We start from the raw sequence: 21,024 nt of genomic DNA on the forward strand, positions 1-21,024 counted from the left end.
CTATAACAGTGGTAATGCTGTGGAAGTGTTTTGTATAGTGTTGATACAGTGCATTCATGTGTTTTGCACTGAGGAGAGGCTTCCATCTAGCCACTTTGCAATAAAGCCCAGATCGGTGGAGGGCCACTCTGGAGCTCAGTCAAAGTGACCATCAGGTTCTTTGTAATCTTTCTTACGAAGGCCCTTATCCCACAGCTCAGTTTGGCCAAGCAACCACTCTTGGAAGAGTCCTGGTTGTGCCAAACTTCTTCCATTTGAGAATTATGGAGGCCACTATGCTCTTGGGAACCTTCAGTGCAGCAGAACTTTTTTTGTAGCCTTCCCCAGATCTGTGCCTTGCAACAATCCTGTCTCTGAGCTCTGCAGGCAGTTCCTTTGACTTCATGGCTTGGTTTTTGCTCTGATATGCATTGTCAGCTTTGAGGTCTTCTATAGAGAGGTGTGTGCCTTTCCAAATCATGCCCAGTCAATTTAATTTTCCACAGGTGGAGTCTAATCAAGGCGTAGAAACATCTCAGCAACGATCAAGAGAAATGGGAGGCACCTGAGCTAAATTTCAAGTATTGCTGCAAAGGGTCTGAATACTTATGTCAATGTGATTTGAGTTTTTCCTTTTTAATAAATTTGAAAAAAATTCTAATTCTGTTTTCACTTTGTCATTATAGGGTACTGAGTGTAGATTAATGACAAAAAAATGAATTTAAAAGATTGTAGCATAAGGCTGCAACATAACAAAAGTGAAAAAAGTGAAGGGGGTCTGAATATTTTCTGAATGCACAGTATATTTGAATAAGTGTAAACACACTAGGTGTCTATGGCCTTCTGTAAAATAGACAGACAGATAGACAGATAGATAGAGATAGAGAAAATGTATTTCCTTTCTTGAAATGTAAGCAGATCTGACAGGTAGCGGCTACAAGAAAAATCCACATTGTAATCTTGTGCCAGGAGGAAACGACCTGATAATACTTTCACAAACAACTGTAAATAAGTGTCATTTTGGGACCAGTTTTGTTGTGCTATATTGTGCTTTATTTATATAGGCCATATAAATCAATATACACAGGAAATTCAAACTACATTACATAATAAAGATGCAGTAAAATTATCAAATCTGAAGAAAAACAGAACCAATTTGCAATTTCTAATATTTACCATACTTAACTAAAATTTCTTTGAGCATAGACTGGCTGGAACAGAGCAGAAACAGCCATTAAGTGGAGACAACCAATTCCATCTGTAAACAATCAGCAGCACACAAACACAGCTGTCACCATGGCAACAGCTGCACACCGTCCAGTTGTGACTCAGAGAAAGGGATTCCAAAACACATAGAAAGAGACAGAGGGGGAGGGAGAGAGAGAGAGAGAGAGAGAGAGAGAGAGAGCAAAAAACAGCAAACTACAACTTCTGTGACTGGGTGTATGCTGTGTGTGTGTGTGTATATATATACACTACTCACAAAAAGTTAGGGAAATTTGGCTTTCGGGTGAAATTTATGGAAAATGTAAAAAGTTCACGCAACAGTGATATTATATCATGAAAGTAGGGCATTTAAGTAGAAGCATACACTGGTGATTTCCTCATCTCAAACAATTTCTTGAAACAAAAGCCAACAACAGTGGTGGATATACCACAACAAAAAATGTCAGTGTCTCAATAACTTGTCATGTGCCCTTGAGCATCAATTACAGCTTGACAACGACGTCTCATGCTGTTCACAAGTCGACTTATTGTCTGCTGAGGCATGGCATCCCACTCTTCTTGAAGGGCGGCCCTCAGGACATTGAGGTTCTGGGCTACAGAGCTCCGAGCCTCTACACGGCGACTCAGCTGATCCCATAGGTTTTCTATGGTATTCAGGTCTGGAGAAAGTGCAGGCCACTCCATCTGAGGTACCCCAGTCTCCAGCAACCATTCCCTAATGATACGACCTCGATGAGCTGGAGCATTGTCGTCCATGAAGATGAAATTAGGCCTGTGTTGTTCATGCAGGGGCACAATGACTGGATTAATGATGTTATTCAGGTAGTATGGGCTTGTCACTGTACCATTCACAAAGTGTAGGGCAGTTCTGTACTGACTAGACACACCTGCCCACACAGTACCACCACCACCAAAGGCTCGTCTGGTGACAACAGTGGCTGATGCATAGGGCTCTCCTTGACGTCTCCAACATCGTTGGCGGCCATCATTTCTGCTCAACATGAATCGGCTTTCATCAGAGAACAGCACTGAGGCCCTCTGGTCCCTCGTCCAGTGTAAATGCTCCCTGGCCCATGCAAGACGATGACACCTGTGCCTGGTGGTGTGGTCAGGTACCCTTGCAGGTCATCTAGCACGCAGACCATGCTGATGTAAACGGTTTCAAATGGTCTGACGTGACACTTGGGTGCCTCTCACCTCCCTTAAACGTGCCTGGAGTTGAGTGGCATTCATCATCCGGTTCCGTAGGGCACTGTTCACAATGAAGCGGTCATCAGTGTGGGATGTGGCCAAAGGACATCCACTTCTATGCCTTTCTGTGACTCTTCCAGTCTCTCTGTATCTCTGTTGCAACCTGCTGATGACACTCTGTGACACTCTAAGCTCAGTGGCCACTTCCGTCTGAGAACATCCTGTTTGAAGCCTCGCAATGGCGAGGTGCTGCTGATCAATTGTTAGGTGTCGTCTTGGTCTCATGATGTCAAAATGTGAACAGCATGATGAGGAGGACTGTTTAAATACCAATTCTAATTGAACCAGGAAATTTATTGGTCGATTCATGGATCAAACACCTGATGTGAATTTTGCCGTTAAGCTCCTTCTTAGAGAACAGCAACTTGTGCAAAAAGTACTGAAACATTGAACAGTTGGACATGTGCATTCAAAAGTTTACAGAGGGTCACATTAAGTTCACCTGTAAAGGTTATAATGCATTTTAGGTTCATCCTGAAATTTCACCCGAAAGCCAAATATCCCTAACTTTTTGTGAGTAGTGTATGTATATATATATATACATATGAGTATGTGTGTGTGTCTGTGTGTGTCTGTGTGCGTGCAGACACATGGACAGACACCGGTTAGTTTCTGTGCTAAATGTCCAGTGATCCATGTCACATATACAGATGATCCTGACTTGGTGAGTTGAGCAAGAATGTAACACTTGAAGGAATTGGAGGTCAGTTCCCACTGGGCTAAACCATGCTAACAATGTTTGCACACACCGCATTGTAAGGCAGTTTGGACAAAAGCTTCACCAAATGAGAAATGTTAAGTTATACATCACATAAAATCAGAATCAATTATTTAACAAGCTTGCCAACAAGCTCTTTAGAACTTAAATGAAGTTCCCTTCATTGCTGTCAAAGACACTTAAAAATTGCAATATTTCAATTTTTTTTAAATACCTTTTTTGAAATATCATTTTTATTACTTACATATATATCACATATATAATATCATTATTATTACTTTTTATTTACTTACTTTCCCTCAACTTTTTCATACTATTTCTTACTTTTAATTTTTTTCTAAAAAGTTTATTTATTTATTTATTTATCTGTTTACTAATGGAAAAAAGAAGGTTTAATTGACTAAAATGTAGCAACTGTAAAACTAACAAATCAAGCTTTTAGGGTTTTTTTTTTTTTTATCCTACACACCTGTTAAAATGGAAAGTCCTCCTGGTCCTCCTGCAAACAGTCTCCTTCATTTATTTTTTTAATATTGTTTTATTACTCAATACAATTTTTAAAAAATGTATTTTTACATTTTATTTTTTAGCTGAGACGCTGGGATTTCTGACAAAAAAGAAATGCATTTTGGCCACAGCAAGAAGAAATGAGAAGAAATAAAATGAATTTTGTTCAGAGGGTCGAAGAAGCCTTTAACTGTAAACTGTTACACTATAAAGACTGCAACACACAGTATTACATTATATTTCATTTAAAGTGAAGTACTACAACTTGTTTTTACTGTTTTTTTTCTTTATACTACACTGACTTATTACTAGCTTTCAACTTACTAGCTTTTATTTAGTTTAGTTAGTTTCATTAATTAATTGACTGAACTAGCCCTTCACAATGCTTCTGTCATCTCTATGACATTTGTATGTTTGTTTATACCTCCCTATCTCCTCTTCTTCCTTCCTACCCTCTCTGGTATGTCGCTCACATGATATCATCCAACTAAAAAAGACACGGTGAGTCACAAACAAACATTAAGGGTCCAGTCATGAACATTCTCATATTTCTCACTGTGACCCCAACCAGTCCAGTGTCCAAAGGACAAACTAGTGCATCATTTGGAAACAGTGGAATAGGATTTAAATGGTTGCATCAGTGACCTGGCCTAACGTCGAAAGGCGTGGGAAAGTAGTGTGGATATGAGCACACCTGGGCCCACACCACCTCAGAGAAAAAGCTTAAAGCCCATATTGTGTAATTTACAATTTACAGTACTTCAGAGTGATTTACAATTAGTGAGTAGAGGGGTGTTCAATGTCTTGCTCATGGACAAATGGCTACTGACAGACACAACACCAGTTGTTATGTAGTGCAACTGTCTGCAATTTCTAATCTGTCACCCTAAGGATCTATTTACAGATAAGCCTTGTGTTTTAAACTAGAAATAAATATGCTTGAAATATGCTTTTTATATCTACATCTATTTCTCTGTCACTTTCTACTGCATGCTGCACTGTCTACTGCAAGTTGATGATAACCTGACAGTTGCACTATTTTGCTTCTTTATTATTTAAATCTTTTTAATATTTTTTCTGCGTATTAATTCCAAAGATTTTTCCCTGCTACTACCCCATTTTGTTTGCAAAAAGAGAGAAAGGAAGCGCTGCTTGGATATTATAGGGCTTTTGACTTGGCAGGTGCTCTTCAGTTGGGCAGGTGAATAGTAGATCTCAAACATAAACTAAGGAAGTCCTATACTCTGTAAAAAGTGCAGACAACCAAGGAAAAGGGAACTGAGGCACTCCGTCTTCAGGTAAACAATAATTATTTTTTAGTGAATTATTTTGGAGTAAGGCAATGTATATACAACAGAGGGCGCCCTCTGCTGAGATGGGTGACTGAAAGCTTCAAGCTTCAGTCCCACTTCTGTAATATTGGGGAGAAATTACAGATTGAAATCACATCAAGACATGGATGAACTTACACCCTATGTTAGCAATTAAAACTCAAATGTTGTTTAAGAGACTAACCCAGTCCAAATGTTAGTTTTCTCTAACCTCTTAAGATAAACTCACCTCCAGATAGTGTGTGCTGGCTGTGTCCGACTTGGTCTGTTGAAGCTGTTCTGCTGCTGCTGGTAAAGTTTCTGGCTCTGAGGAGAAGACAGAGAGGATGTGTTCACTACAGATTTCAATAGAACAGTAAGCATGTTATCACCAGTGAAGTTCCTGTCTGGATCTATCAGTACTACCTATACCCTCATGTTTTATGTCAGTATTTGTATTATGAGCCCCATCCACACAACTTTGGAAGTCTTGCGGGCAATCATCTTTTGAATATCAAGAGAAGAAATAGCCATTATCAGGGACATTCGAAAAGTGAGCATGCTAAATTTTGGTGATGACTATGATAAATTTGTACGAGTTATGGCTGGGACAATTGTATGTGTGTGTTATCCAGTATGATGTTCTAGGTCAATAGATCAAAAAAAAAAAAAAAAAAAAGAAAAAGAAAAAAAAAAAAAGAAAGAAAAGAAAAAAAAAAACACATTTCATAGTATTTTGTTGAATTTTTCCATTATCTGAAATCTTCTTGTGCAACAACAATAGACAGGTGTACAAAAGACTTCTACTTTAAAGATAATATTAGTTTTATATCTGAGTTACACTCAGTCAAAAGACAAGATGGGTTCTCAGCCATGTTTACAGCAGGTGCTCCACCTCAGCTCCACAGAAACACCTACTTAAAATAGAGGCCTTTCCATCAAGATGAAACAGTGAAAAATTCAGAGGATTATCTTTGCATCTTTTCCATACTATAATGACCTATCCAAGTCCTTTCCACCATATTACACTGACCTATCAACAAGCTTCTCATTTCTAGCCATCAGTATACCAAAAAAATAAGTATATAACATGGTGACCAGTAAGGATGATGATGCCAACTGCTGTCAGGATGAGTCGTCTAAGTAAGATTCTGAGAAATGCTGAAATATCACCATATCCAGTGGCCAGAAAACAAACAAAACAAAACAAAACAAAACAAAAAAACAAAAACAAAAACTCCCTAAGTTGACGAGACCAGACATAACCATCAGTGCCGGCTTTACCTGTGTTGGCGCTCTAGACAAAATCACGCCCTTGCGCCCTTCCATGCCTAAGGGTGGTAGTATATTGCTATAGTCAGTGCATAAATATTAACTAAACCATAAAAATGATACATAAAAAGAGGAGCATCACTACTGATAAATGTAATTTAATTTAATCTTCAATAGGTATTCTAGTATTCATGTAGCCCCTTGGGACAAATTTGTAATTTGTGATATTGGGCTATATAAATAAAATTGACTTGACTAGTTTATTTGGTCTGGAATTCAAATGTGCATTAGTCACAAATATCTACATACCGTATTTCACCAATTAATCGCCCGGGAGTTAAATACGCAAAATCAACTTGGACCCCAGGCGTTTAAAAGAACCAGGCGGCTATTCGCTGCAGGCCTTTATTTATTTTTACACAGACCTGCACCAGGCCATTATTGTAATGACAGTTACTGTCCAACATATTTTTTAGTACAAAAGTACTGTAAGGCATGAGGTAAACATATCTGTACATACAAACATAGTGCAAACCGCTCACGCTGCGAGTCGTTCCCTCTGACACTTCCGTTTTCTGTCAAAAAAGAGTTAGTCGGTCGATTTTAGATTACGGTACACCCTTTTTTTTTTCTAACGTTACCTAGCTCTCTTATTTTGACAGCAAACGGAAGTGCCACACAGTTATTGTGCAGCTAACTGTTTACTTCTGCAAAAATAAGGTGAATAGCCTTACTTTGGGTTTACCTCAATATAATGCAAATAATCGCCCCGGCGGTGATTCGTGTGGGCGTTTAATACGCAAAATGGGGGCAGACCCCAGGCGTTTAAAAGAACCAGGCGGCTATTTGCGGCCCAGCGATGAATTGGTGAAATACGGTAGTTTTCAGATGACCTCTTCATAAAAGAAAACACAAAATCTTAACAACTTAAGACATAAAGAAATGTACACTGACTTTGTAAGTTTCGTTTGAGAAATTTGAAAAGTTTGTTTGCTGTTGGTTTTTTACATTGATTCAGAGCAGCCACTCACCCAGTGGGAGGGGTCATGTAAAAATGAGAGCAAACTCTGCTCAGCTGTCACTGCTCCACTGGGAGCTATCAGTCAGCCAAAGGGGCCTCTGCCCTGTCCTGGCAAATCAATCAGAGAGTAAAGCCTGCAAATACTCATAGCTACTTTGCCCATCAAAATGTGTGACTCTGTGCAAGTCAATCAACTATACAGCAGAACTGTTCCTCATTTTATCATTAAGGCCAATTATACAACATTATTCCACATTAAGTGTTAACTGTTGATTACATTTATGGCTGTGATCTACAGTACAACAAATTTTGTTCTGTAACAGCACGAAGATGGACATGTTTCCAAAAACAACATTAGAGTTAAATTATGAGTGGCTGTCAGCAGAAGATAAGGGGGAGGTAAGAAACCTAGATACAGTTGCTTCCTGCGTTTCTTGCCCCCACTGGCAGTGCTGCCTGCCAGGCTGCGGTTGTGGTTAGGGCTGTAGTTCAGATGAGGGTAATGAAGCACTGCCTTACACACAACTTTGTGGGCAATAAACTACCATGTGCGGATATTATGACTGTTGCATAAAAGCAACAGCACACTCAACACTCAGCACACGCGACAGCACACACTTAGCATCTACAAGTCCCGGGTGAGTTCTCCGCTGTTTTGCAGACCCCCTCCTGGTCGTACATTACATCTAGCCATTGATAAATCAAATAGTGGGTCGAGGGATTATCCTGTAAGTGTTACGATGTTTGTATTTGTGTAGTGTTATCTGTCCTAAACGAGGTAATGGCCTACGTTTTACAAGGCGTGTTTGTGCCGCGGTGTTACTGAGACGACACTTTTCACTCTCCAAAGTTAACATCACATGCAGTATCTAACATCACAATCAGTCCAAAAGCTGTTTAACCCTCTGTCGTGTTCACCTCTTGCCCCTTACTTTAGTGTTCCCGGTCAAATTCAACCCGTCTGTTAAACTTCTCTTAAAATTAACACAAAAACCATTAATCAGCCACCAAGTTTTTATTTAACACTTTTTTCCCTCAGTCTTTTTCATAGGATGAAGCGGGGGCCAGGGTACTTCATCACTGCAAAAAGGCTGCAGAGTGGGTCGAAACAAACCAACACTTGTTTTCGGCCAAGGTGGAGTTTCCCTGTGTCCTCACTGTGGGAGAGGAAGAATTGGAAGAGGTTGGGAGGCAGTACAGAAGTCTGTGGGATGAAAAAGAACGTTGCCATCCCGATGACCAGGAGACAGAAGCAATCCTTGACCATTTCAAATTTAAATTCGAAAAAACTGAAGATATGGGTCTTTTGTGAGGAGATTGCTGACAACATGACCTACACTGAATGTGAAATGAAGGAGTAGTAGTAGGGGGCACTCCTGAAGACCTTTTATGACACCGTGGTGGCATCAGCCATCTTTTATGGAGTGGTCTGCTGGGGGAGCAGCATCTCAACGGTTGACAGGAAGAGACTTGACAAACTGATCAGGAAGGCCAGCTCTGTCCTGGGATGCCCCCTCGACTCAGTGGAGGTGGTAGGTGAGAGGAGGATGATGGCTAAGCTGTCATCCATGATTGTGAACGACTCCCACCCCCTGCAGGACACTTTAACTACACTGGAGAGCTCCTTCAGTGACAGACTGCTTCACCCAAAGTGTGTGAAGGAACGCTATCGCAGGTTCTTCCTTCCTGCAGCCGTCAGACTTTATAACAACCAGTGCTCCCAGTAGACCACACACTCTCCAGGACTGCACTGACTGCACTAGAATGCACATTCTCAGCACCTTAACTCCTGGTTAAGGTGCTGCCACTTGGTCTCATGGGTTCACACTAACCCTGAACCTCCGGAGTGTGTTGTCCTCCAGGTTTTGGGTTATCTTCTTCTGTTGTTTAAATTGTTCACATAGTATTTTTCTACATTCCTTGTTTACAGTGTTTATATTGCTCTTGGTACTGTTATCTGTATATACTGTTTATTGTGTAAAATGTGCTTCGTATCTTGCTATCCACTTTGCTGCTGTGATGCGTGGAATTTCCCCACCGTGGGACTAATAAAGGAATATCTTATCTTATCTTATCTTATCTTAGACTAACAAGGATGGGTTGTGATATTGGATTTAAGGCTAACAATGTTCAATAAAAGGCTGAATAGAACTGAGTGATTTGGTGTCCTTTCATCCTGTTTTCCTTATTGCTTTAATTGTATTATATTTTCATTTTGTATATAAAAATATGTAGTTATGAGATATTAATTTATTTACTTTAATTATACCATGAAGGTCACAGGTGACTTAGTGCATTTCAAGAAAATGACTGCAATGTTATCTTTTCCTCTCCCTAAATGCTGACAATTTTATATTTAAGCAGTTGAAAATCTGATTGGTGCCAACATTCTTAAGATCTTCAGGTGTATCACTGAAGACATTTAATACAATAGAAATTTGAAAAATATGGCGCTTAAATAAATGTTATACATGAGCTGTTAAGTCTGAACAAATGTGCATAGATTGATGTTTTCATGTAACTAGTCTTCAGAGGGACTCCAGGTTGACAGTATGTGGTATCTGTTATGCCTTTATCCTATGGCATCTGATTACATGTCTTTCTTAAATTAAAGGTTAGGTTTTTCGTAGGCTAAAAGTTTATAAATTGATGCAGCAGGTTAAAGGTTTATTTGAAATTTCTTGTACGTGCACCTGGAGTTTACCCCATTGGAGGACTAATATTTGATGTTACTGGTGTAATTGTGGTTAATGCCACAAATAAAAGCTAGACAACATCAAAAGTGCTATATATTTAAGAAACTGATGTCTTCCACTTCTGAAAGTTTACTAATTAAATATAAATCAGCAACGAAATTTTCTCTTACAAAATCGACAACTTGGTTTTATTTTGAAGTTTATTGTGCACACTTCCAGTCCCAACCGGTCTCACGCTGGAGGTTGGCCTGAGACGGGAGCCTCCACCAGAAGACGCCTCACGCTGGAGGTCTGCAGCTAGATCGTCTTGGATGTGGGTGTTTCAGTGGGTTAAAAGGGCCATACCAGTGATTTTGCATGTTAACTGTAATATCTACAAAATTTATATACTTTATGTCTGCCAATCTTTTCCCAAAGCAAGCAGTCGTATTGTAGAACTCAAATACAATTTTTCCTCCCTTTTTCCTCCTCTTCCTCTAGCCATTGGATTCCATTCATTCCACTACAATATGAAAATGAACTTTCAGAGACATCAAACTGTCGTCCTACCAGTATTCCATCACTGTAATTAAACATTTGCTTTACACAGTCAGTTATCAGTAATATAGTTTATGAATGGCGAAAAGAGGTAGAACATTATAAAGTGGGTCCTTCCTTTCCTTTTTTTTTTTTTTTTTTTTTTTTGTCTGGGCCACTGTGGTAAAGATTTGGCTTTAGCTTTAGGATTTAGTCCAGGGGAGCCACCTGGACACCCCACAAGGTGGGCATTTTAACCAAAAATTCAAATTTGGATAGCAAGTGATTTTGATCATGAAATATTTAGCACCCTTGCATGATTTACAAAATGTTTTGGTGCAATGCACAATGTGGAAAAACTGTAGTAAATTAGCCAATCATTCAAAATCACTGGTACATATAATTTTTGTTTGTCAATGTCTTGCAATGTGACAGTAATACAGCACAAGAGCCTCTTATGTACTAGGCTTAAAATCAGGGAAACTGTAGTTTCACATCAAAGCCATTCGCCCAGAAAAAGTCATCATCATGCAAGCAGGCAGTAAGAGAATCATCAGCACAGTGTCGCAACAAATGTAGTTAAGTATGGTCTCCTTGAAAAGAGCATTGTGAAATCTGTTTTGTTTTTGTTTTATAAAGCATGCTTATATAGTTTTTTTGTTTCACATTTCAATATTGGGTGAAAAAAATAATCTTTGGTAAAATGTACAGATGTTGGGGGTCTCATGATGCAGTGGAGCTAGACGGACGGTGCCCAGAGGGCTCTCCAAACAAATCCATTTAAAACCCTTAAAAACACCCAAATCTTAACTTAAGTTGGCCATGCAGTTGCGGCATGTATCTAAGATCCAAGAAGAAACAAAAGGATTTAACTAACAAGTGACCTCTGACACCTGAGGAGAACAAGGAGATTGAGGCTAACGACAGGAAAGTTGTTAGCGGCACAATGGCAGTGGGAACAGAACGCAGGAGTGGTGAAAGGGACTCACTCATTCTACAAGAGATAAGGAATGGCAATTGGGCCCTTTCCGACAAACTGGACAAAGAAGAATCTTTAAATCACCCAGGGAAGCGAAGGCATTCCTCCGCGAGCCAGCGTGCCGGGCAACTGAGTCTACATAGAGGGTATACAACCCGCATAACCTGTGGATAAAAATGAAGTAACCTTGTCCCATGACTGTTTCGAGATGTCAAGGGTGAATTTATATGTATTGTCCCCACTGTATGGCCGAGAATATCTCCTAGTTGTGTTTATGTTGGAGATGAATTCTATTGAAACCGATTGGTGAGTTTAAAGTTAATTTCACTTGGATTTAATGGGTATTATTAACATTTACGATAACTTTTGATAAGATGGTATGTTATAACCTATGATATGTGTTATAAGTAGAGCCCTATGTTTAACATATGTTGCTAGGACGCTATGTCATGTTTGATTAGTGTAACTTTCACTTCCCGAATAAATGGGGAAGATGGCGCTATATGTTTAGTGTTGGTGCCTGGGGGGAGAGAGGATTACTTTTCTGTTTTTGCGTTCATTATGGTCAGTACTTCGATTTGCTTATGGTTACCACATTATGAGAGGCTTGCTTCACTTAGAAGAGCTTTGGGTGGTTATAATACTTTTCTGCTTAGTCTGGATAGATAGGGTTGTAAAATTTGTTAGTTTTAATGTAAATGGGTTGAATGGGCCTGTAAAAAGAAAAAGGGTATTAACATATCGGAAAAAAATCAAAATTGATATTGCTTTTATACAGGAAACTCACCTTAATACTCAGGAACATTTGAAATTAAAGAGGGATTGGGTAGGACGTGTGATATCATCGTCCTTTAGTTCCAGGGCCAGGGGAGTAGCTATTTTAATAAATAAAAACATACCTGTGATGGTAGAAGAAACTATTATTGATCCATTGAGTCGGTATGTATTAGCTCATTGTCAGATATACTCAGAACTGTGGACATTGTTAAATTTATATGCACCAAATTATGATGATAAATCCTTTATTCAAGATATCTTTCTTAAAGTATCTGGGGGACGGCAGAATATATTGGTAGGGGGAGACTTTAATTTTAGACAAGTCAGCCTCAACAGTTCCTAAAACTAAGGCAGCCAAAGCAACTCTAGCTTTTATGAAAGATTTAAACTTAACAGACATATGGAGACAAATGCACCCCCAAACCAGAGACTACTCCTTCTATTCCTGCTCCCATAACTCTTTCACTAGAATTGAACTTTATCAGATCATTCACCATTAACATTGTCCATATTGATTCCAGAAAAACCAAATGTCCCATACAGATAGCGTTTGAACCCTATCCTCCTCCAGAGGCCAGATTTCTGTAAGTTTGTCTCCTCTCCTCTCCTCCTCCTCTCTTCTCCTCTCCTACAGTTTTATACTATGGGATACATTAAAAGCTTTTTTAAGGGGGCATATAATCTCATACACAAAGGGTGTCAAGAAAAAATATATGGCAGAAATGGAGGTACTGGAGAAGGATATTTTGAAATTAGAGAGGGAGTTCCAACAATCTGGATCCAAGGAACTATGCAGCTCATTAGTTAATAAAAAGCTTAAATATAATACATTAGACACTTACAAAACCAAAAGAACTATCTTGTAACAAAACAGAAATACTATGAACTGGGGGAAAAGGCACATAAAGTCCTGTCATGGCAACTGATGGCAGAGGAAAGTTGTATACATCATAACTGCCAGGGGATCTGGCCAAAATTGATGAATTTCTGTCCAGTATTGAACTGCCCAAACTTGACCAGGAAGACCAGGAAAAACTCGACTTACCCTTCACTTCAAAGGAGATTGAAAAGGCGCTGAGCTCATTGCAGTCCAATCAATCACCAGGGGAGGATGGTTTCCCTCCTGAATTTTATAGAGGATTCAAGGATGTACTCATCCCGCTTATCATGGATGTAATAAATTTGGCATCTATAACCCAATCTCTTCCTGAGTCATTCTCTACAGTCATAATCACTGTAATTCATAAAAAGAATAGAGACCCATTAAAGTGCTCTTCATATCGGCCTATTTCATGATTAAATACTGACTATAAGTTGATTTCTAAGGCCCTGGCTAACAGGCTTGGCCAATACTTGCCACAACTAATAAATCCAGATCAGTGTGGTTTTATACAAAAACACTTGCTGTAGTATTGCTGTAGCACTAGATGCTGAAAAGGCCTTCGATAGGCTATAGTGGCCGTATTTGTTTAGAGTGTTGACCAAGTTTGGATTTGGCCATTTGTTTATTGATTGGGTGAGGACTCTTTATCATAGACCTCGTGCTAAAATAACCACAAATGGATAAACTTCAGCTGCGTTCCCTTTAAGTAGATCTAGCCAACAAGGTAGTCCTTGGTCACCAGGGCTCTTTGTTCTGGCTATTGAGCCACTTGCTGAAGCAATTAGACAAGATTCTGGAATAAGAGGCTTCAGGGTGGACCAGAAAATTCACGAGGCTAATCTTCTGGCAGATGATGTCATTTTATATTTAACAGATCCTAGTAACTCTCTAATTAGGGCCCGAGCACTGACCAGCACGAAGCCCTATTGTTTCCAAAGGGATTATTATTATTATTATTATTATTACAACTCTTTGATCGTGAATATCTCGAATGCGCATGTACAAAAACTCACCAAAATTGGCGTGCGCGTCAGTTCTGGCGAAAAATTTTATATTTTATGGGTCTCGCAAAAAGGTGGGGCAAAATGGCTCAACAGCGCCACCTACAAAATTAGAAAAATTGAGCCCCTCAATACAGTTTATCGTAGAACAATGAGATTTGGTATACATATTTATCATGCCCAGACGCACCAAAAAGTCCTAAAGCCCTAAGTCCAACATGAAGGTGGCCATTTTGGGTCAAAGTTGCGTTTTTGACACCATTTTTGCCATTTTTAGCCCTCATACTTTTGCGAACGCCTCCTAGAGTTTTGATGTCAGCAACCTGAAATTCAGTCAGTATCAACTACAGGAGATGAAAAGTTATCAAAATGGTGAGTTTTCGACATTGCTGAGGGGGCATGGCCGAATTTCGATCCTTCGCTGTGAAAATTGAAACGGCCATAACTCCAGCATACATTATCCTAAGAGACCCAAATAGTGGGGCGGTTAACCAAACCAAATTGTGCATTTTATGACAGAAGCATGAAACTTTCAGCATATCATCTACATACCCCAAGGTGAAGTGAACATGAGAGAAGAGGAAGTATGTTGATGTATGGACAGGTGAGTATTTTAATCATGTTCCTATTGATCAAACACTATTTCTAGCTGTTGATGATGAATGAAATGTTGTTGATGAGATGATAAATTAAATGAAATATTGCTAGCTAGCTAGCTAGCTAACCAGCCATTGTGTAATATTAGCAAAGAGTGTGTTAATGACATTTTTCTCACTAAATATGTACAAAAATAAATAAATGTATAAAATAATACCAATATACACTTACATATTCAACATGGTATGTTTATGTGCACTACAGGATTTTTGATGTGTCAGCTAGCTACTGGCAAGGCAGCCTACTACACTCTTCAGCAAGTTGATACAACACTGTGCCTGCATCATGTCAAAACGTCATATCCTGATTGATCCAGCCGAGCGTTCTACATCTAAGAAGCTGCACTGCCCCACTAACTGGGAACTCTGTGCTCTCTGCCAAGTGGAAACACGGGCAGATTTACAATGCCCTGCCTGCTCAAGTAAGCCACCAGTAGGCAGTGGTTATGTGTCATTGGCGAGGGATCTTCTTGAATTTCAAGAATTTGGACAGATACCTGCTCAGCTGGACCTGAATAGGCTGGATGATGGGAATGGCACAGAAGCCACACTGATGACCAACAGGGCATAGTGGCATAAGTCATGCCGAGTAAGATACAGTCAAACCAAACTGCAGTGACGGCGGAGGTCATTAGAAGGTAGCACACAGAGCCGACCGGACTACAGACTCCGGTAAGATCAGATGGGGGTGGGGTGGGGGGGGTTGTGTTTCCACTAACAACAACTGGTGCACTGGTGTTTACATACCTCCCGATGCTAACACTGCCTCAGCTCTCGGCTACTTGCTAACTGTCATTAGCAAACAACAACAGGCCCACCCAGACGGAATGTTTGTAATAGTGGGTGATTTTAACCAGGCCAATATGAAGACTGTCCTCCCCAATTTTTACCAGCATGTCCATTGTCCCACGAGAGAAAACAACACTCTGGACCATGTTTATAGCAACATTAAGGATGGATACAAAGCTACACCCCTACCTCATCTGGGACTGTCTGACCACATATCCCTGTTCTTGACACCGGCATACAGACCTCTCATCAACACAGTCAAACCAGCTGTCAAAAGCATACAGGTGTGGCCAGAGGAAGTGTCTGAGTAATTCCAGGATTGCTTCAGGCGCACTGTGTGGACACTTTTTGAGAGGGACAACATTGACAACTACACCTCGACTGTGCTGTTTTACATCAAATGCTCCATGGACAATTTCACTGCCACCAAACAAATTAAGGTGTTTCCTAACAACAAGCCCTGGATGACCAGTGATGTGCGCCTTCTACTAAAGGCCCGCAATGCTGCTTTCCACTCAGGGGACCCACAACAGTACAGGTGAGGGATTGAACACCAATTCGACCCCTGCCGTGCTTGGCAAGGTCTGCAGCAACTCACCAGACAAAACCACAACAGCAGTCTTGCTGTTGTGTTTTTTTTTTTTTTTTTTTTTTTACAAAATTGCTAATCATTGTTCCCATGTTTTTGAAAAAAAAAAAAAAATCAAATGAATTGGTTCAGGTTTCAAGTTTCTTTTTCTAATGCTGATTCCTACATCTCCCTCCCTCTCCTCAAATGACAAGTCCAAGTAATACTCCCTGATTATTTTCAGGGTAATCAGTTTTTCTGCAAGATTACAGTAGTAAATAAACATCTCCCACCCTACATCAAAATGTCAAACACTTTTGTCAATAGCTCAATACCTTCACAGTGAGTAAGACAAAAAATTATCACAACTAAGTGTCTTAACTGCAAGTATTTCGATAAATTGTTTCTTGAATTGTGGTCAAAGAGTAAAGCAAATGATTTATGACCCTTTTCCTCAAAGCCAATTACCAAATTTAGGATTTCACCGCTGACCCACTTTCTCCACACAAAAGGCCTTCCTCTAAAGAGCATAGGGTTATCTCATATTGTAGATGAGGGATGAGATTGAGACTGATGATAAAAATACAGCCTTTCTTCCTTCATGCCTAATATCAATATGAGGTCCTAATATCACCCAAAAGGTGTCCTACTATCACCCACAAGAAAGACAAAGTGCATACTTTGGGGGTACGTTTGGGTACACTTAGGAAACTGAACAATTTTGGATAATAATTTGGGGGAAGTAATAAGTTACGCTTGGGCAATTGCTAGTAGTTTTGCTGATGTGTCAATGGTCAGGGAGAAGTGGGTTTATGGCAGAAGTGGGTTTATGGCATTTCTGCTTCATTTGGCAGTACAAACGGGGAGAAGATAAGAAAAATGTGTAAAATGGTACATGTGGGGACCACTGTTACAAATACATTGTATGTACTAAAATGAAGCATAGAATTCTTGAAAATAAAGTTGTGAAAAAAACTACTGTGCGATTCAAATGGAGTACATTTATGGTGTAAGAGAGAGAGCGAGAGAGAAGACAGGAGGACAGAATTTACCCATCTGTGATCTGTCATGTGCTATAGCTGCATCTCTGTTTGCCTCTTCACTGTTCTTCCTTGCTTCTTTCTCCCTCCATCCAGTCACTGTATCCTGAGTGTCCATTTCTTTTGCTAGGCCTTGGAATAAGCCATCCTCATTATCCATAGAGACACTGTGGTGACCCTCACAAGGGAATGTGGCAGTACAAGTCTCAAAATGGGTGGTGGCAACAAGCCCCTTCTCAGCCAGTGACTGGGATAACTGGGTTCCCTTATTTTCAAGACTCACAGGAGCAGTCTGTTCCTCTGATTCTGGATTTGAAGAGACCATATAGAGTGAGTCACAGGGAGTTGCGTAAGGTGTCCCACGAGGAGGCAATGCAGAGGAATTGACCCCATTATCACAACAGGTGACATCATGAACATGTAGCCTCTCGCCCTGGCTGTCTGGGTGTAGATCACCTTCACACTTTGCAGCCTGACAGTCTGAGTTTAGTGTGTCATTGAAGCTTTCTTCACAAGTCCCTTTGCCTTCCACCTCACATTCTGTGTTGATACTGTCTAAATCATCCTGCACATGTGTTGGACCGCTTACGATACCCTGAGTTGCAGATACAGATAATGAAAGGTGACTGTCAGCTGTTTTATGCATCTTATTTTCTTGGAAATGTGAATTTAAACAGCATTGATCTTCAGATAAAAACTGGAGACCACTAAACTCTCTGAGATTCTTAAGCTGGGAGTGGACCATGTCAGAGATCTGTGGACATTTTCCTGTGTCTACAACAGGGCAGGGGATTTGGCTGTCTTGGTGGTGGGGGATCTTTGTCTGCATGTGGCTTTGGATGTTTACCTGGGTCAATATTTCATCTGCATCTGGTAAAGACTTTATGTTACCCTGCACTAAGCGGTCCTCTTTTTTATGAAGTGAACAAAGTTCATTTTCTCTAGTTGTTGCTGGTTCAGTTCCCTCTTTGTGAAGCTGTGTCAACACTGGCAGGTCAAGATTAGCCTGCTCTTTGTTATTTAGGTGTGTTGTGGGTTGGTTTTCTCTGTCAGTTGACAGGTTATCATGTGTTTTACTTTGCATGTCAATCTCTGTCAACAGTACAGTTTCTTTTGACAGTTGAACACTTGCTTGTTCTTTGATAGTGAACTGTGTATGGAGTTTAATGTGTGGCTCTTTAGAGAGTTGGTTTTCTGTCTCAGATGCTAATTTGGTGTTCAATTCAGATGTGACTGTGTGAGATACAAGTGGCAGCTCACTATAAGCATGGCCTTTGCTGCTCAGTTGTGTAGATCTTTGAATATCGAACACCTCTGTAAGCTGGGTTACTGTCTCAGTTTGTACTTTGGTATCCTGTGCTGATGGTGGATTATTACCTTCCTCTTTGCTAGTGAGCTGTGTAGCTAGCTTGCTTTCTGATTGACTGTCTGCTAGCCCTTGGCTCAGTTCTATGCTGGCAATGGCCGATGCTATGGCTACAGTGACAAGTGCGACTGCTGTAGCCGCTAGCTCCTCAGTACAGTTCTGTTCTTTCTCTGTGTCCTCACTTCTATTTCCCTCACTCTGTCTAAGTTCTTCCATCCTTTCCTCTCTCTCTATGTGTGTGGAGGATAAATCCTTGCCATGTTTCTCCTTGACCCCCATCTCTTCTCGCTTCTCTTTTTCTTCTCTCCTCTCAGAATTCTGATTTTTGGCTACCAATTCTGCAGAAAGCATGCATTTCCTCTCTTCATTTTTCATAGCTTCTCCCTTTTTCTTGCCCTCAGAGGCCAAACAATCTTGTAAATATTCTATTGTAGTTTCATCAGTGCTTCCTTCCTGTATTTTAAGTGGTGAAGCATCTGCTGTACATTCAAAAGGCAGACTTCTCACTTGCAAAGGGTCTATAAATCCCACAGCTGCTGATGGTTGCACAGATCCTATACATTCTATAGGTTTTCCCATAAACTTCAAATGCTTCAGAGGTGGTCCTGGGCTGGAAGGGTTAATAGATTCTATATGTCTTGTATCATATTCAGGAAATTCCAAAATACCTTTTCTGGATTCTGTAGAATCTGAATATGTGAGAGGAAGTTCCTTTACACAGTTAAACTCCACCAGACCAGTCAGGTCCACTGATGCTACAGTTTGAACAGCAGTAGTAATATCCTTGTTTTCTAATAACTGGGAAGACTCCATATGGTCCATTGATGTTCTGGGTTGTACAGGTTTGACAAAATTTGATTCCACAAGTTCAGGATCTGATAATTTCTCCTTTCCAAATTGTTGCAAAGCTGTAAGTTCAAAATTTTCCATTTTTCTTAGGTTCACTGGACCAAATTCCGGTGCAGTGCTACGACAGCTGGGGTTTGTGTGGTCACCATTAGGTCCATGAATATCCATGCTCTCATCCTCTGATAATTCCATTGTTTCCAATGTCTGTAAAGCTGGAAATTGTGATATTTCTGTTATCCCTAGGTCTATCTGACCCGGTTCTTGAGCATTACCACAAGAATTTGCGGTTGTAGATTCATGATCAAGTCCATGAGAGTTCCTGCTTGTACCCTCTGTCTGCCTGGGCAGATGCATTGTGCTGTTGCTGGCTTCCTTTCTCCAGACTAGCTCAGAAACACTGGGAGAGTAGACGTCAGCCCTTCCTGTTTGAGTCTTGGCCTCTGCCTGTGTATCAGACGGTCTTTCTGTTTCTCGCTGAGTATTTTGTTCAGTCACTTTCTTTCTCTGTGTCTGTATTTCTATCTGGCTCTGCGACTCTATGCTAGAGCTGGAGCTAAGTTTGGCATCCATGCCCCCCTTCTTTCCCCTCTTTTTTCTCCTTTTCCTCCTGCCCTTTTCCCCTCTCCCTTCAGTCTCTTGCCTCTCTTCTCCGGTCTCCTCTGTCTCTGCTCTTTTACTGATCTCTCTGTAGTTAGACTTCTCCCTGTTTTCAACCTCCTTTCCATCTCTGTCCACTCCTTCCTCCTTCCACTCCTCCCCTACTTCCTCCTCCTGCTGTGATCTGTGTACTTCCTGTCTTTGTGCACCAGCTACATGTGACGGTGCTGGCTGTATTCCAGTGCCATGGGTCTGACTAAGAGCTGGTGACAGCTGATGAAATCTAAGGCCCTGTTCAAACAGCTGTGGAGTACTAAGACCAGAAGCTTGAGGAGAGGTCAGTTCTTTGTGCTCATGCTGTCCATTTTTTGGCTGATCTGTTGTGTACCAAACTGTCTGAGAGACTGGCTGCTTTCTATGGAAATCCTTTCTGGTTCCCTCATTTAGGCTCTGGTCTGAGTTTTCATCCTGATACCATATTGTGTTCGGGAGGATTTCTTGCCCGTGTGAGGCTGATGCAATTCCAGCTCCAATCCAGCCTCCATCTCGCCATAGCACTCTCCTCGGTTTACTCTCCAGCTTAGGACTCTGGTCCCTCAGGTCAGGTTGGCAAAGCTCTGCTTGGTCTGACTCGCTGTCCGGGGGGTCCTTGGATTGGTCCTGGCCCATGGTTACTGATAAAGGAGAAAGGATATGATTAAATAAAGTTTAAAAAAAAAAAAAAAAAAAAAGAAATAAAGAAAGAAAGTTGTTGTTTTTACACAAAGTTTCATTTTGTTTTCTTCTCAAGTACTACCTGTTGTGTTTTTCTTATTGTGCATCTCATTTGAACATTTCTTAACATTAAGAACCAAAACCAAACCACTTATCTGACTTGGATATCATATCACATGTGAAAATGAAGCAACAGAACAACATGAGTCATTACTGGCCTTCATGTTAAACAATGTTACTGTAGTAACACCAAGTGGTGAAAGCATATTCTCATTCATCCAGGTCATAGGCATCTGGACAAAAAGTCC

The 21,024-nt window shown here is 40.4% G+C and overlaps 1 protein-coding gene across 2 annotated transcripts in view; it reads right to left on the bottom strand.

Annotated features, from left to right (window-relative positions):
- akap13 (A-kinase anchoring protein 13) overlaps positions 1–21,024 on the bottom strand; it is a 270,096-nt gene that overhangs the window by 149,488 nt on the left and 99,584 nt on the right. Inside the window, exons 10-12 of one of the 2 annotated variants that reach the window (XM_030054645.1) lie at positions 19,225–20,676; positions 17,203–17,496; positions 5,243–5,319 (exon numbers count right to left, since the gene is read on the bottom strand). In XM_030054645.1, the coding sequence (XP_029910505.1) occupies positions 5,243–5,319; positions 17,203–17,496; positions 19,225–20,676 (1,823 nt within the window). Of the gene's footprint in view, positions 1–5,242; positions 5,320–17,202; positions 20,677–21,024 lie in introns of both variants that reach the window. The other variant, XM_030054644.1, reaches the window with a different exon arrangement.

This window comes from Myripristis murdjan, chromosome 6 (genome assembly GCF_902150065.1).
Source record: "Myripristis murdjan chromosome 6, fMyrMur1.1, whole genome shotgun sequence".
In the NCBI taxonomy this organism is placed as follows: Eukaryota; Metazoa; Chordata; class Actinopteri; order Holocentriformes; family Holocentridae; genus Myripristis; species Myripristis murdjan.